Raw genomic sequence first — 14,087 nt, 5'->3', positions numbered from 1 at the left:
TCAGTGGAGCCATCTCCCCCAGTCCTTGTTCAGTTATGGCGACACCCATGGCTAAATGGACCAATGGTCTGAATGTGTTTCAGCTTCATAGAACATCTACATTTGTGTTAGAAAACAATGGGCAGCTTGGAAGAAATGTTCTTATGTTATGGAATTACTGCTTAAGTTGCTGTGGAATAATGGCTTAGAATTAAATTCAAGAGATATCTGAAGGAACATCTGTTTTAGACCAAGACAGAAAAAATTTAAGAAAGTACACCCAGGATGCAGTGCTTTCAGAACCGAGGCCAATTATGTTTTACCTGCAACACTGCTTAAACAAGTTAGGCTTCTCCCAGATCCCATCTATGCAGTACTACTGAGACAGACCAGTTTGGGTTTGTGGCCTGGTCACTTTCTGCGACCTGGAGGCTACAAGCCCTAGAGACTCTGCACAAGCATGAATGTGTCACAGGAGGATATTTAAATGCAAAAATGGCACTTTCTGACAATGTCTGCCTCCTGAATTTGGTTAACACCACCAAAGTAAGTGTGACACGTATACAGAATTACTGACAACTTTGCCTTATTCTGTGCATCCTTGCCTCTACTTGCAAATGTTTGCTAAATAAACATAGGAACCAACATCCAGACACTCACAACCGCTGTATCAGAGTTTTCCACTGTGCAAGGGAACCTCTCCTGAAGTTTTCAGAGATCCTCCCCTTCCCTCTGCATCCATCTGTACTTCCTGGAACTGGGGGCGGGGGGAGTGGCAGAGGGAGCTAGTTTTGGAAGGCACAAACTGCAGAGAAGAGCAGATGGCCAAAAACTATCCTCCCATTAGGGAAGTGCATGAACTGGCAGATAATTTGGCGGTGGGTGGAGGGCTTTAAAGAAGCAGGGAGGGTGCTCTTACACCCCCCACTGGTGCTGACATGCGCACTGGCCACTTCTGTCTGATGCTTGACCGGGGCGGCAAGAGGCCATCCTGTGCCAGTGATTTTGGGCACAGCACCAGAAGGGGGAACCAGCAATGGGGGTGGGTGGGGGGGTTAAGAGCACCCTGCACCCTCTCTGCTGCTTAAAGGTAACACACACACACCCCGCCGCCACCACACAAGCTCGAATGCTGGACCGGTTCAGAAGTCTGGAAAAGGACCTCCGAACCGGTTCATGCACATCCCTTCCTCCTATTCCCTGCACAATAAAAATCTCTGGGGCAACAGCAGAGGGTTGGTCTGAAGGCTGGCCAGGGTACTGTACAGTATTTTCAGTCCCGTGGAGTCTACCAGTGCCCAGCCTTGGGCAGTGCACCTCTGCCTTTAATGAAAAGATGGCATGGAGAAACCAGTTAGATATAGCTTCTTCTGTTACTGAGCATCTCCATGACATCGCTATTAAAAAACAAGTGTCCCCTTCAAAAATCATCACTACATTATGCCTCAAGCCACAGTGGCATTACTTGTACTTTGAGAACCATGGAAATACAAATTGGTTACTTCAGCAGAAACCCATAGAATGATTTACACCTGAAGACCATTCACATGTGTACACAAATGTACGTACTTGGTGTACATGTTTGGAGAGGTTCTAAGGCCACCTTTCCCAAAACAAGCCTCTTTGTTTCCCTTAATACAGCAGGACTTCTTTATTCATGGTCCCAGTATACGCAGTTCTGCATATCCATGATTTTTTTTTAAAAGGCACTGGCTTCAATGATCACAATACAGGGTTTTGTGTATCCATGGTTTTCTGGAGCCTTTCCTTCCCCATTAACCCATCCCTAATGACCTTCTCAGAGTAACCTCCTGCACCACCTTGCAACCATGGTAAAATCCGAACTGAACTATACAACCGTACTTGAACAATTAAAAAACTCTGATTCTGCATCCATTGTACTGTTACTGTAAATTGGTCCAAAGTGCTGTGTGTTAAAAATTGATTTTAATCATCCTATTACTATTTGCATTGCTGGGGAGCCTTGCTGGAGGTGTGGGAGAGCATCTGATTTGATTTGAACAGTGATGTCCTCCAGCCTTGTTTGGGCTGACTTGATGATTTTGGTGTCATTTTCCAAGGCTTTGGAACCTAACACACACACAACCTGCCCCCTTCCCATAGTGCAATGATTCAGCCTTCGCGGTTTCAGCATTCAGTTTCAGCATTCGCAGCTGTAGGCCAGGAACCTAACCCCCACGAATAATGAGATCCTCTTAAATCTACTGGATTGATGGTAAGCTTCTTAGGAAGTATACAAATATTAGCTTTAATCTCTAAGATGCTTTTTAAAAGAGTAGCATTTGGGTCCGAAGTGCCAATTATAGGAACAGAACTTTAGAAACACGAGGCAGGCATCTGCTTTGGAAAGCTTGGTAAGTTATTAAGTGTAGCCACACTCCAAGCACACTTTGGGGATTTAACGCTGCTGTACAAGAATCCTATAAGGAAGATAATTAACTGTCTCTTGCACAGTGCATTCTGGGAAGGAAAGCATTATTATTCTAGGTTATTTGTACTAGAGAGAAATTAGCCTTGGAAAAGATACATGCAAACTAACTTACTTGCTCAATAACATAAAATGCAAACTGTAGACGTTGACGTTGCAGCATTGGAATAAGGTGTCTAAAGAGGACAGGGAGATGCTCATAACGATTGCGGAATGGAATCAGAATTGCCACCTAGAGAGACAAAAATAACCATTCATTCTTCCTGGAACTTTTAAACAACCATCAATGTAAGATACTGAGGACAGGAAACTCATTTGAACATGAACTTATTAACCAACATATTCAGAACACTATGAAGTTTATAATACTCGGGGCATGTCCAGGCAGCTCCAATTGAGGAGACAGGATTATTAAAAAAAAATTCATTTGTGGCTTATACTTACCACAATTAAAATGACACTTGGGGAACAGCCGATGGGAGCTGGGCAGTATCCCATTTGGCAAAAGCCATCCTTTAAAGTGTGAGGCTGCAAAGAATGCAAATAAAACAGAAAGGGACGGAGCAAAACCGCATAAAGAGCAGACGGGAGCCTGTGCCAGCAGGTCAAAGAGTCTAAATAATAGCATACATCAGGGGAGAGATTCAGCGTATAGGTGCTTGTATGCCATTGCCAGAAGCCTCTGAGCCAAGATGGGTGAGCTGGAGTGCTTGGTTGCTAACGCAGAAATAGACATAGTGGGCATAACAGAAACATGGTGGAACAGTGAGAACCGGTGGGACACTGTTATCCCTGGGTATAAACTCTATAGAAAGGACAGGGAGGGGCGCCTTGGAGGAGGGGTAGCACTGTATGTTAAAGAAGGGATAGAATCTAACAAGCTAGAAAACCTAAGTGGACTGGAGTCCTCCACAGAAACCCTGTGGGTGACTATACAAGGCTAGAAAGGAGACGTGCTACTGGGGACGTGCTATCGCCCTCCGGATCAAAATGTTGACAGTGACTGGGAGTTGCAGGAAAAATCAGGGAGGCGTCAGGGAGAGGCAGGGCTGTGATTATGGGTGATTTCAACTACCCACACATAGACTGGGTAAATTCACATTCAAGTCAGGACAAAGAGGTCAGATTTCTAAATACGCTAAATGACTGTGCCCTAGAACAGTTGGTCATGGAACCGACCAGAGAGAAGGCGACCTTGGATCTAATTCTGAGTGACACCCAGGACCTGGTGCGTGATGTCAGTGTCATCGACCCTTTAGGGAACAGTGACCACAGTGCCATCAAATTCAGCATACATGCGGGGAGAGAATCACCAAGGATGTCAAACACAGACATTTTGAATTTCAGAAGAGGAAACTTCTCCAAAATGAGGAGTATGGTGAAAAAAAAGCTGAGGGGGAAAATCAGGAGAGTCACTTCGCTCCAGAGTGCATGGAGTTTACTCAAAACCACAATACTAGAAGCCCAGTCAGCTTGTATACCCAAAAGGAGGAAAGGTACCACTAAGTCCAGGAGGATGCCAGCATGGCTAACGGGTACTGTCAAAGAAGCCATAAAAGGGAAGAATACTTTCTTCCGAAGTTGGAAGGCCTGTCCAAACGAAGAGAACAGAAAGGAACACAAACTCTGGCAAAAGAAATGCAAGGTGACAATAAGGGAGGCAAAAAGAGAGTTTGAGGAACATTTAGCCAAAAGTATCAAGGGCGAATAACAAAAACTTCTTTAAGTACATCAGAAGCAGGAAACCTGCCAGGGAGGCGGTTGGGCCATTAGACAATGAGGGAGTGAAAGGGATTATTAAGGAGGATATGGAGGTTGCAGAAAAACTGAATGAGTTCTTTGCATCTGTCTTCACGGCAGAGGATACTGAGCATATACCTGTTCCTGAACCAGGCTTTTTAGGGATGAAGGCTAGAGAGCTGAGTCAGATAGAAGTGACAAGGGATGATGTTCTAAACTGTCTGGAAAAACTGAGAGCTAACAAATCACCAGGGCCGGATGGCATCCATCCAAGAGTCCTCAAAGAACTCAAATGTGAAATTGCCAACCTCCTTGCTAAAATATTTAACTTATCCCTGAAATCGGGCTCTGTACCAGAGGACTGGAGAGTAGCAAATGTAACACCGATTTTCAAAAAGGGATCCAGGGGTGATCCGGGAAATTACAGGCCAGATAGCCTAATGTCCGTTCCAGGCAAATTGATGGAAAGCATCCTCAAGAATAAAATTGTAAAGCACCTAGAAGAACAGGCCCTGCTGGGAGTGAGCCAGCATGGGTTCCACAAAGGTAAATCTTGCCTCACCAACCTTTTGGACTTCTTTGAGAGTGTCAACGAGTGTGTGGATCAAGGTGATCCAGTTGACATAGTCTACCTGGACTTCCAAAAAGCTTTTGACAAAGTTCCTCATCAAAGACTCCTGAGGAAACTTAGCTGTCATGGGATAAGGGGACAAGTACATGTGTGGATTGCTAACTGGTTGAAAGACAGGAAACAGAGGGTAGGTATAAATGGAGAGTTTTCACAATGGAGGGAAGTAAGAAGTGGGGTCCCCCAGGGATCTGTACTGGGACCGGTGCTTTTTAATTTATTCATAAATGATCTAGAAGCAGGGGTAAGCAGCGACGTGGCCAAATTTGCAGATGATACCAAACTCTTCCGGGTAGTGAAATCCCAAACAGATTGTGAGCAGCTCCAAAAGGATCTCTCTAAACTGGGGGAGTGGGCGACAAAATGGCAAATGCGGTTCAATGTTAGCAAGTGTAAAGTGATGCACATTGGGACGAAAAACCCCAACTTCAAGTATATGCTGATGGGATCCGAGCTGTCGGTGACGGACCAGGAGAGGGATCTTGGGGTTGTGGTTGACAGCTCATTGAAAGTGTCGACTCAATGTGCGGCAGCTGTGAAAAAGGCCAATTCCATGCTAGGGATCATTAGAAAGGGGATTGAAAATAAAACGGCTAACATTATAATGCCCTTATACAACTATGGTGCGACCACACTTGGAGTACTACGTACAATTCTGGTCACCACATCTTAAAAAGGACATTGTTGAACTGGAGAAGGTACAGAAGAGGGCAACCAAGATGATCAGGGGCCTAGAGCACCTTTCTTACGAGGCAAGACTACAACACCTGGGGCTTTTTAGTTTAGAAAAAAGACGACTGCAGGGAGACATGATAGAGGTCTATAAAACCATGCATGGTGTGGAGAAAGCGGATAGAGATTTTTTTCCCTCTCACACAACACTAGAACCAGGGGTCACTCCATGAAATTGATTGCCAGAAGGTCTAGGACCAACAAACGGAAGTACTTTTTCACACAACACGTGATCCACTTGTGGAACTCTCTGCCTCAGGATGTGGTGACAGTCTACAACCTGGATGGCTTTAAGAGGGGTTTGGATGACTTCATGGAGGAGAGGTCTATCAATGGCTACTAGTCGGAGGGCTGTGGGCCACCTCCAGCCTCAAGGGCAGGGTGCCTCTGAGTACCAGTTGCAGGGGAGTAATGGCAGGTGAGAGGGCATGCCCTCAACTCCTGACTGTAGGCTCCCAATGGCATCTGGTGGGCCACTGTGCAAAACAGGATGCTGGACTAGATGGGCCTTGGGCCTAATCCAGCAGGGCTGTTCTTATGTTCTTACACCCCAGGCAGTTTATAAGAAGTGTTGAAAAGGAAATGCTCATTACTTTTTTTCAAGTCATCAAGTGTTCTGGGATTTTTTAATCCCTGAACATACCAAAGGGATACTTCATCCCAGAGGCTCCCACTCCTAACATGACCAGGCCAACCTATGAAATCCACAGTCTGAGGAAGAGGTATATGGCTGGGTTATGTCCACAGTTTGCCTTATGGTGTAGTAATAGTAGTAGCAGCGTTTGCACTTTCCAGCTTACTTTCCAACGAGGCATGCAGTCTTTCGGCTTCCAGTGGCCTCCTAGTTTGATAGTAGGGTCTTGGGAGAAGAACTGATGGATCTCATCCATACTGATTTCACTCATATTTACATCAATAGGACCCTCTGTATACACAGACAAATAGAAGAAAAGTGAGAAACAAGTCCAGCTGTACTGGGGGCAGGATGTAGTTTGGAAGCACTGTACTTCTTTACACATTATGCTGCAGCCTCTTTAGAGTCATACATTCCCCAAACTCCTAGTTGGGTGACTAGCAACCAACTTTCATTCTCTCTTCATGTCTGAGCCACAATGCAAGGGTAATGAATTTACTTATGCTATAAGTTATAAAGGGACACTATGAACTTGCAAATAAAACTTGAAGGGTCGGTTCCTCAATATTGCTTGCCTAGAGTCGGGGCCTCCTAAGTCCAAGCAGCAGAGGCATTCATGCCTGTGCATGCTTTGTCCCAGAGGGTAACCAAGCACAGACACTTGTTCTAACTGTTTGCCCTGGTCCTGATTTTACTCTAGAAAGGTTTAGGCCCCACATTTCTCAATGACTGTTCCTGTTGACCATGATCTCCACATGCCAAGGCCAAAAAAAAAGCAAGGCCCTGTGAAATCCAACTTTAAATTATCTTCAACCCCCGCCCCAGTCCAAAGTAATCTGGACCCAATCGTTGTCAGAAATGCCACAAAGCAGAGCCTTTTCTTAAATCGAGAAAGAGAGAGCTGAAGAGGAATTCTTTCAGGAGTTGATTTTTTTTAAATAGTGTTTTGCTATTAGATGTTATGCCCAGTAGTTTTTGTGGAAAAGATCATGCCATACAAAAGACATGACCCAGCCAAGTTGAGAACTTCATCTGGAAAACAGTTAAGCACACAGACTAGTTATTTCATTGAAATCAATGGGACTTAAAAGTACTCAACTTGATTGGATTATGATCTTTTGATTACAAGAGTGCTCCTGCAACTCATCCTGAGAGTGAGAGTGTGTGCACGCGCGCGCACACACACACACAGACAGTCACAGGAGTTGTGTTTGGATTTGAATCTACTGACATAGTCAGCATAATACATAAGACTACAGTGTCTCATTCTTGGACTGAAAAGTAGTGTAAAAAATCTACTTCAAAGAAAAGGTCAAGTAGTAAAAGGGCATCTAGCTGCTGGTGAATGGAAAGAGATGTTCTACTTACTAACAACAAATTTGGAAATCTGTGTGAAGACTTCAACTGGACAATAAGCTGTAGAATACCTCTGACACATCCACCTTGGCTTGAAATTAAAAGTATAATGGGCTACTGGCTGCAAAGAGGGATGGAAAATTGAGGTATACAATTCCACAAGTCACAACAGTACTTACTCATAGAAGGGAGTCTCTCAGGGCAGGTATGGTTTGGAAAGTAGGTAAAATCTTCAGGAAGGAAAGTTGTGGTTTGTAGAAATGTTTCATTGTGGTTCAGATCAAGAGGATAATCTATGGGGAAAGAACAACACTACTTAGGCTGTAGATTTTGCAGTCTCTTTCCTAGATCTGCAGTATTCTGTTCCTAACAAATCTGGCACACTTCATATTCACAGCGTTACACAGAACTGTCACAAAAAAGTATTTTCATACAATTTCACTCATCATTAGGCAACTACCTGCATTAATATGTTAAAAATTTATGAAGCCACTACAAGATGCTGTTGCAGTGCCAACAGTGACAGTATCTACTGACACATAACTGAGATTTTTCATCTCATATGTTTGAGAAATTCCAGGCACTTTGTTCTAGGATCTGTTATGTGGTAATTCCTGAAAGAAAAGCTTCTATTCCCTTTATTAAGAAAAATGAAAATGATTTGATAGGAGGGTAGCTAGCAAAACCAAGGCTCAGGCAAATCCTTTTGCTCAGCATAGGTGGCTTTCATACACATGTGGAACTATATCTTGCACTTGCTTCATATTTTGGACAACAGCAGACCAGACGATACCAATAGGCACCCAGTCCAAACTATCCCCCTTAGAGGAAGTTGCTGCCCACTTCTAAGCTGGTGTGAACTTGAACAATATTGTTGCAATGACATCTACCACATAGTATTTATTGATTTAAGAGGAAAATGTTCTAAGACCATTATGGGGGTTACTAGCGAAGATTCACTAACAACTCCCCCCTGCCCAATCTCCACCGACTCAATGCTTTCTCCCTGCCCACCTCTACTCAAATGCTTTGAACTCAATGACAAGTGTGGACCATTTTTTCCAGCCAGTTATAGGTTTACATAATTATTTGAATTTAAAAACAATGCATTAGTGACCCTTTTTTTCTTGCATTTGCAGTGCAAAACTGACAGACCTCCAAAATAGCAAAACAAAGGCATGCAGCATCTGAGACAGTATTGCTATTCAGTGTTCAAATCACCCATCCTTCATCACTCCAACCTAATGTCAATAACCAAGTTTAGCAGATGGGAAGAATAGTAACTGCAGCAGTTTGTTCACACTCAAATGCAAGGGATGCCAATATGAAATAAAACAATGACAGTCCAGACACTCCATTAGGGTCTAGTTCAGCTAGTTTATCATGCCTACTTCTTATTGTCATAGCAAAATTTAATGAAACTCATCTCTATTAAAATCAAACACGTAGTATATACTGCTTCCTTTTCTGCTGTTTTGTTCTACTCCTAAGCTTTTTCAAAACAGTTACTACATTCTTACAGCCTACAGTTTCTGGTAACACATTTGCATTAACAGAGTTTCAGTTAATGAACCTTCCTTTCTTGGTACAGCTATTACTACTTTAAAAATGAGAACAAGCTACTCTCCAGCGTATACCTTTACTATTACACCTCAGCCTACTGCTGCCCTCTTAGCAGTGGGGCTATGAAGCGGTATAATGTAATGGGTCAGTGTATTGATCTTTATGAGGAAATGTTGCATGCAAAAGCAAATATGGTGGTTAAGGGAGTCCCTGTCTCTCTGTGTCTCTGTCTCTAAAGTAGTATTAGCAGCAGCATGAGCTATGAATTGAGTACAATTACAATGATCTTTCCATAGACACATGGGGAGGAGATCTGGTCTTGTGGTAGTGAGCATGAATAATTCCCTTTGCTAAGCAGGGTCTGCCCTAGTTTGCATTTGGATGGGAGACTACATGCGAGTGCTATGTTGTAAGATATTCTCCAAATGGGTGGGGCTATAACTCAGTGAGAGAACATCTGCTTGCATTCAGAAAGTTCCAGGTTCACTCCCTGGCATCTCCAGGTAGGGCTGAGAAAGACTCCTGCCTGAAACCTTAGAGCCACTGCCATTCAGTGTAGACAATACCGAGCTAGATGGACTAGTGGTCTGACTCAATATGAGGCAGCTTCATGTTTCCATGACCATTAACCTTCTCTCCATTCATATCCATTACACTGTGATTCCACCATTAACAAAGTTTTAGCTTGTTTGTTCTTTCTCCACACAGAGAAAAAGGCAGACGTTTGAAGGGGCCAGTGTTCCCTCTAACAGGAATTCCCAGATGTTGTTGACTACAACTCCCATAATCCCCAGCCAAAGGCCATTGCAGCTGGGGATGCTGGGAATTCTAGTCCCAATTTCTAGTTCTAGAAATTGAATAAATAAAAATAAATAAATAATAGTCAATCACATCTGGGAATGTCTGTTAGAGGGAACACTGAAGGGGGCATGGTTCAGTTGCACATGGGTAGATGGCAGATTTGTCCATCCTAGAACATAAATACATCCTTATAGCAAAGAACTGATGACAACTGCCTATGTGGCTTAGTCATCATGCTGCATGCCACTTTATATGCTTCTCTAACCTACCTAAGATAGCATGAGGAAATGTGAGAAAATAGAATTTCCAAAGAGGTGTGGATTGGTTTTGTAATTTGAACACATGTAAGATTTGAAAGGCCATTACAAGCTCCTTCTCATAACAATAGGGAAGCCTTATATAGTGCTTCCTCCTTTCTCTTTTTGGTGAAAACAGAAAGGATGATCTTCTGCTGGGTGTGGTGGTTAGACAGAAACTAAGTGAAGGGAAACTAAGTGATGTAATTCCAGAACAACACCAATAAATGAGACCAAGTGGGTTCTGAGATCAATGGTGATTCAAAGTTATGAGTCAACACTGAGAAGGGACCGTTATGAGAGTTTCCTTGACTGCTTTAGGGTCAATATACACACCACCAGCAGCATTCTCTCTAATTTTTTTCCATCTGTGTGTGGAATGAATTTTGTTCTGGGTGGCAGTATCAAGGCAGTGTGCGCACACATTCACTCAGAGTGGAGCCTTCCTGATTGAACCTGAGTGGGATCTAAAATTAACTGAGTGGACATTAAAAAAACTTGTGAGTGTGCACACCTTAGAGGGAACACTGACCAGTAGTTAACCATGTATACCACTCTGGGCTCCTTGGAGGAAGAGTGGGATCTATAAATGTATATTTATTTATATTTTTATATATATATATATATATATATATATATATATATATATATATATATACAGTAAATATAAATTAAACATAAATGAATGAATGAATGAATGAATAAAAAGATCTGCTAACAGCATTTACACAGCCAAGCATTTTGAACATATAGACATGCAGTTGGGGGCAGTAATTTGCCTTTATGCTCAGTGCAAGATATAATGAGCTGCCTCTTCCACACTGGTTCAGTGACCCAGGAATGTTGTGGAACTAGATGGGTTTCTGCAAGATACATTAACATTGGACAAAACCACAGGTCCTCAGGAACCCTATTGTTCAAAAGGTGAGATGAGATATGCCTCCTCACAGAGATTAAGGAGCAATATATTTTGTAGTCAAGTGAAAACGCTGTTTGTTTTGACTGTGGGCACCTTCCAGGGTCCACAAATGGAGTTTGGGGACATAAGAGCAGCCTTGCTGGATCAGGCCCAAGGCCTCTGCAGTCCAGCACCCTGTCTCCCACAGTGGTCCACCAGATACCTCTGGGAAGCCCATAAACAGGAAATGAAAATATGCCCCCTCTCCTGTCACTGCTCCCCTGCAACTGATATTTGGAGGCACCCTGCCTCTGAACATGGAGATAGCCTATAGCTACCAAGACTACTTGCCCTTCATGAATTTATCTATTTTCATTTCTGTATGAAGAAGTCCCAAATGCTGGAGCCTCACCTCATAAGGAAGGTGCTCTAGCTCCCTGATCATCTTGGTTGCTCTTTACACAGTATTTCAAATGTGGCTGCACCACAGATTTGTATAAGGGCTTCAAAATATCAGCAGTTTTATTTTCAATCCCTTTCCTAATAATCCCTAGCATGGAATTTGCCTTTTTCACAGCTGCTGTGCACTGAGTAGACTGGCAGTGAGCTATCCACCACGAACCCACACTCCCTCTCCTGATCAGTCATAGACACAGCTCAGATCCCATCAGTAAATATGTGAAGTTGGGATTTTGTGCCCCAATTTCACATCACTTTTACACTTACTTGCACTGAACTCCATTTGCCATTTTGTTGCCCACTCACCTAGTTTGGCAAGATCTGTTTGGAGCTCCTTACAATCTGTTTTAGATTTTCATTACCCTACGTAGTTTAGTATCATCTGCAAGTTTGGTCACCTCACTGCTTACCCCCATTTTCTAGGGCATTGATGAATGAATAAATTTTAAAAAAACATAGGTTCCAATACAGATTCCTGGGGACCCCACTTCTTACATCTCACCATTGTGAAAATTGTCCATTTATTCCTACCCTCGTTCAGATTCTCAGCAATCTCCCTAATCTGTTTAAGCATCCCTTTCACTCCCTTGTCATCTAATAGCCCAACCACCTCCCTGGCACGTTTCCTGGTGTATTTAAAGGTTTTTAAAATGAAGTTAAGTAAGTTCCTTTATGTTCTCGAACTCTTCTCTTGCACCCTTTATTTTTTTATTTGACTAACTGGACCTAAAGTGGCTCAGAGCAGTTTACATTAAAATAAAATATGTAACAATTAAAATAAAAATACTTTTAAACCAGATTAAAACTAAAACTATCATTCAAAGCTGGCTAAAAGGATGGCTCTTTAAGGCTCTCCTGAAAGCCCCCCAAAGCCTTCTTGCATTTATTGTCTCCTTGCATTTCTTTTGCCCAAATCTGTGTTTCTTTAGTTATCATTTGGGCAAGATTTCAACTTTCTGAAGGAAGTCTTGTTGACTTCCTCTATAGCTTCCTTGACTCTAATTGTTAGCCATGCTAGCATCCTCCTGGACATTGTGGAACCTTTTCTTCTTTTCAGCATACATTCTGAGATTGTGGCTTTAAATAAGCTCTGATCTGATCCTTTCTTTGATACCCGATTCCCTTTTCCAACTCCAGGTCACCATCAGCATTTTGATCGGGAGGGCAATAGCATGTCCCCAATAACATTTCTTTTCAGGCCTTGTATAACTACCCATAACATTTCTGTGGAGAAGTATGGTCCTCCTACGTTGTCTACCTTGTTAGATTCTATCCCTTCTTTAATATACAGCATTGCAACACCGCAATGTGTGCCCTCCCCTATCTTTTCTATGAACTTTATAGACAGAAATAACAGTGTCCTACTGTTTTTCACTGTTCCACCAAGTTACCGTTATGCCCACTATATCTATTTTCATTTGCAACTAAGCACTTCAGCTTGGCCATCTTGTAACGGAGGCTTCTGGCACTGGCATATAAACACCTATGTGTGGTATCCCCCTTTCCAGGTGTTTGGGTGCACCATCTCCCTTATGGCCATTTGACCAGCTATCATCTCTCTCTCTGGTTCTATTCAGTCCCTTTTCCAGATTATCTGAAATATTTACTCCCTCGCATTTTAAGGGATGATGTTTGCCCAGTTCCTGACAGCTTTCCCTCAGGTGTCCTTCTGAAAACTGCTCTGTGACCGTTTTGATTTTAAGTGCCAGCAGTCTGGTTCCATCTTGACGTTCCTTAGTGCTTAACAAATCTAAACTCCTCCCTCCTGGCACCACTGTCTCATGCAGGCATTAAGACCCCTCAGATCCAATTGCTTTGCTGGCCCTGCATGTAAAAAAAAAGTGCCATTTCTGAAAATTCCAACCGGGAGGTCCTGGCCTTCAATATGCTACCTAGCAACCTAAATTTGGATTCCAGGAACTTCTGACTAAATTTCTCAGTATCAGTGCTGACATGCACCATGATTGCTGACTCCTCCCCAACACTGCCCAACAATCTATCTAGATGCCATATGTCCGCAATGTTCAAACGAGGCAGGTGAGCCACCAGGCTGTCGACACATCCATCAGGAACCTATCTCTCTATGTCCCAATGATCAAATTGCCCCCTAACTGGAGGTCCCCACCTCCTGGAAGAGTATAATCTATGTGAGGATATCAGTTCAGCAGCGTGGAACAGATCCTTTCTAAGGGAGCATTTGCCTCTTTCTCGGAATGATGTCCTTCTCCAAAACTCTCATTCTTTTTGTTAGAGCTTTTGTCCAAGATTTAGGTAGTTCATTTTAATGCCTGCAGGCTCATTCTTTCATGCTAGCATGATGTACTTCTGAAAGTATTGATCTGAACACTAAATCTCTGTAAGTGCCTTGTCAGGTTGAAACACAAAACAGAAACATGTGTGGCTGAGGAGACATGGGCTTTATAAATCTGGGTTGCACATTGCATTTTTGAAAAGGAACACAGACACTTCATTGTTACAAATGCCAGATCTCACCCACACTGAATCCCTGGGAGATCCAAATGGTGCGGCTTGCTATCCACTTGCACGGTTCT

General features: G+C 43.0%; 1 protein-coding gene across 2 annotated transcripts in view; it reads right to left on the bottom strand.

The window, feature by feature from the left end:
- B4GALT5 (beta-1,4-galactosyltransferase 5) overlaps positions 1-14,087 on the bottom strand; it is an 86,036-nt gene that overhangs the window by 11,677 nt on the left and 60,272 nt on the right. For both annotated transcript variants that reach the window (XM_053244770.1, XM_053244771.1), the window contains exons 3-5: positions 7,698-7,811; positions 6,329-6,453; positions 2,544-2,660 (exon numbers count right to left, since the gene is read on the bottom strand). In XM_053244770.1, coding sequence (XP_053100745.1) covers positions 2,544-2,660; positions 6,329-6,453; positions 7,698-7,811 — 356 coding nt within the window. The remainder of the gene's footprint in view (positions 1-2,543; positions 2,661-6,328; positions 6,454-7,697; positions 7,812-14,087) is intronic.

Source organism: Hemicordylus capensis, chromosome 4 (assembly GCF_027244095.1).
Source record: "Hemicordylus capensis ecotype Gifberg chromosome 4, rHemCap1.1.pri, whole genome shotgun sequence".
Lineage (NCBI taxonomy): Eukaryota > Metazoa > Chordata > Lepidosauria > Squamata > Cordylidae > Hemicordylus > Hemicordylus capensis.
Note: the sequence above shows the minus strand (reverse complement) of the source record. Positions and strands in the feature narration are given on the sequence as shown.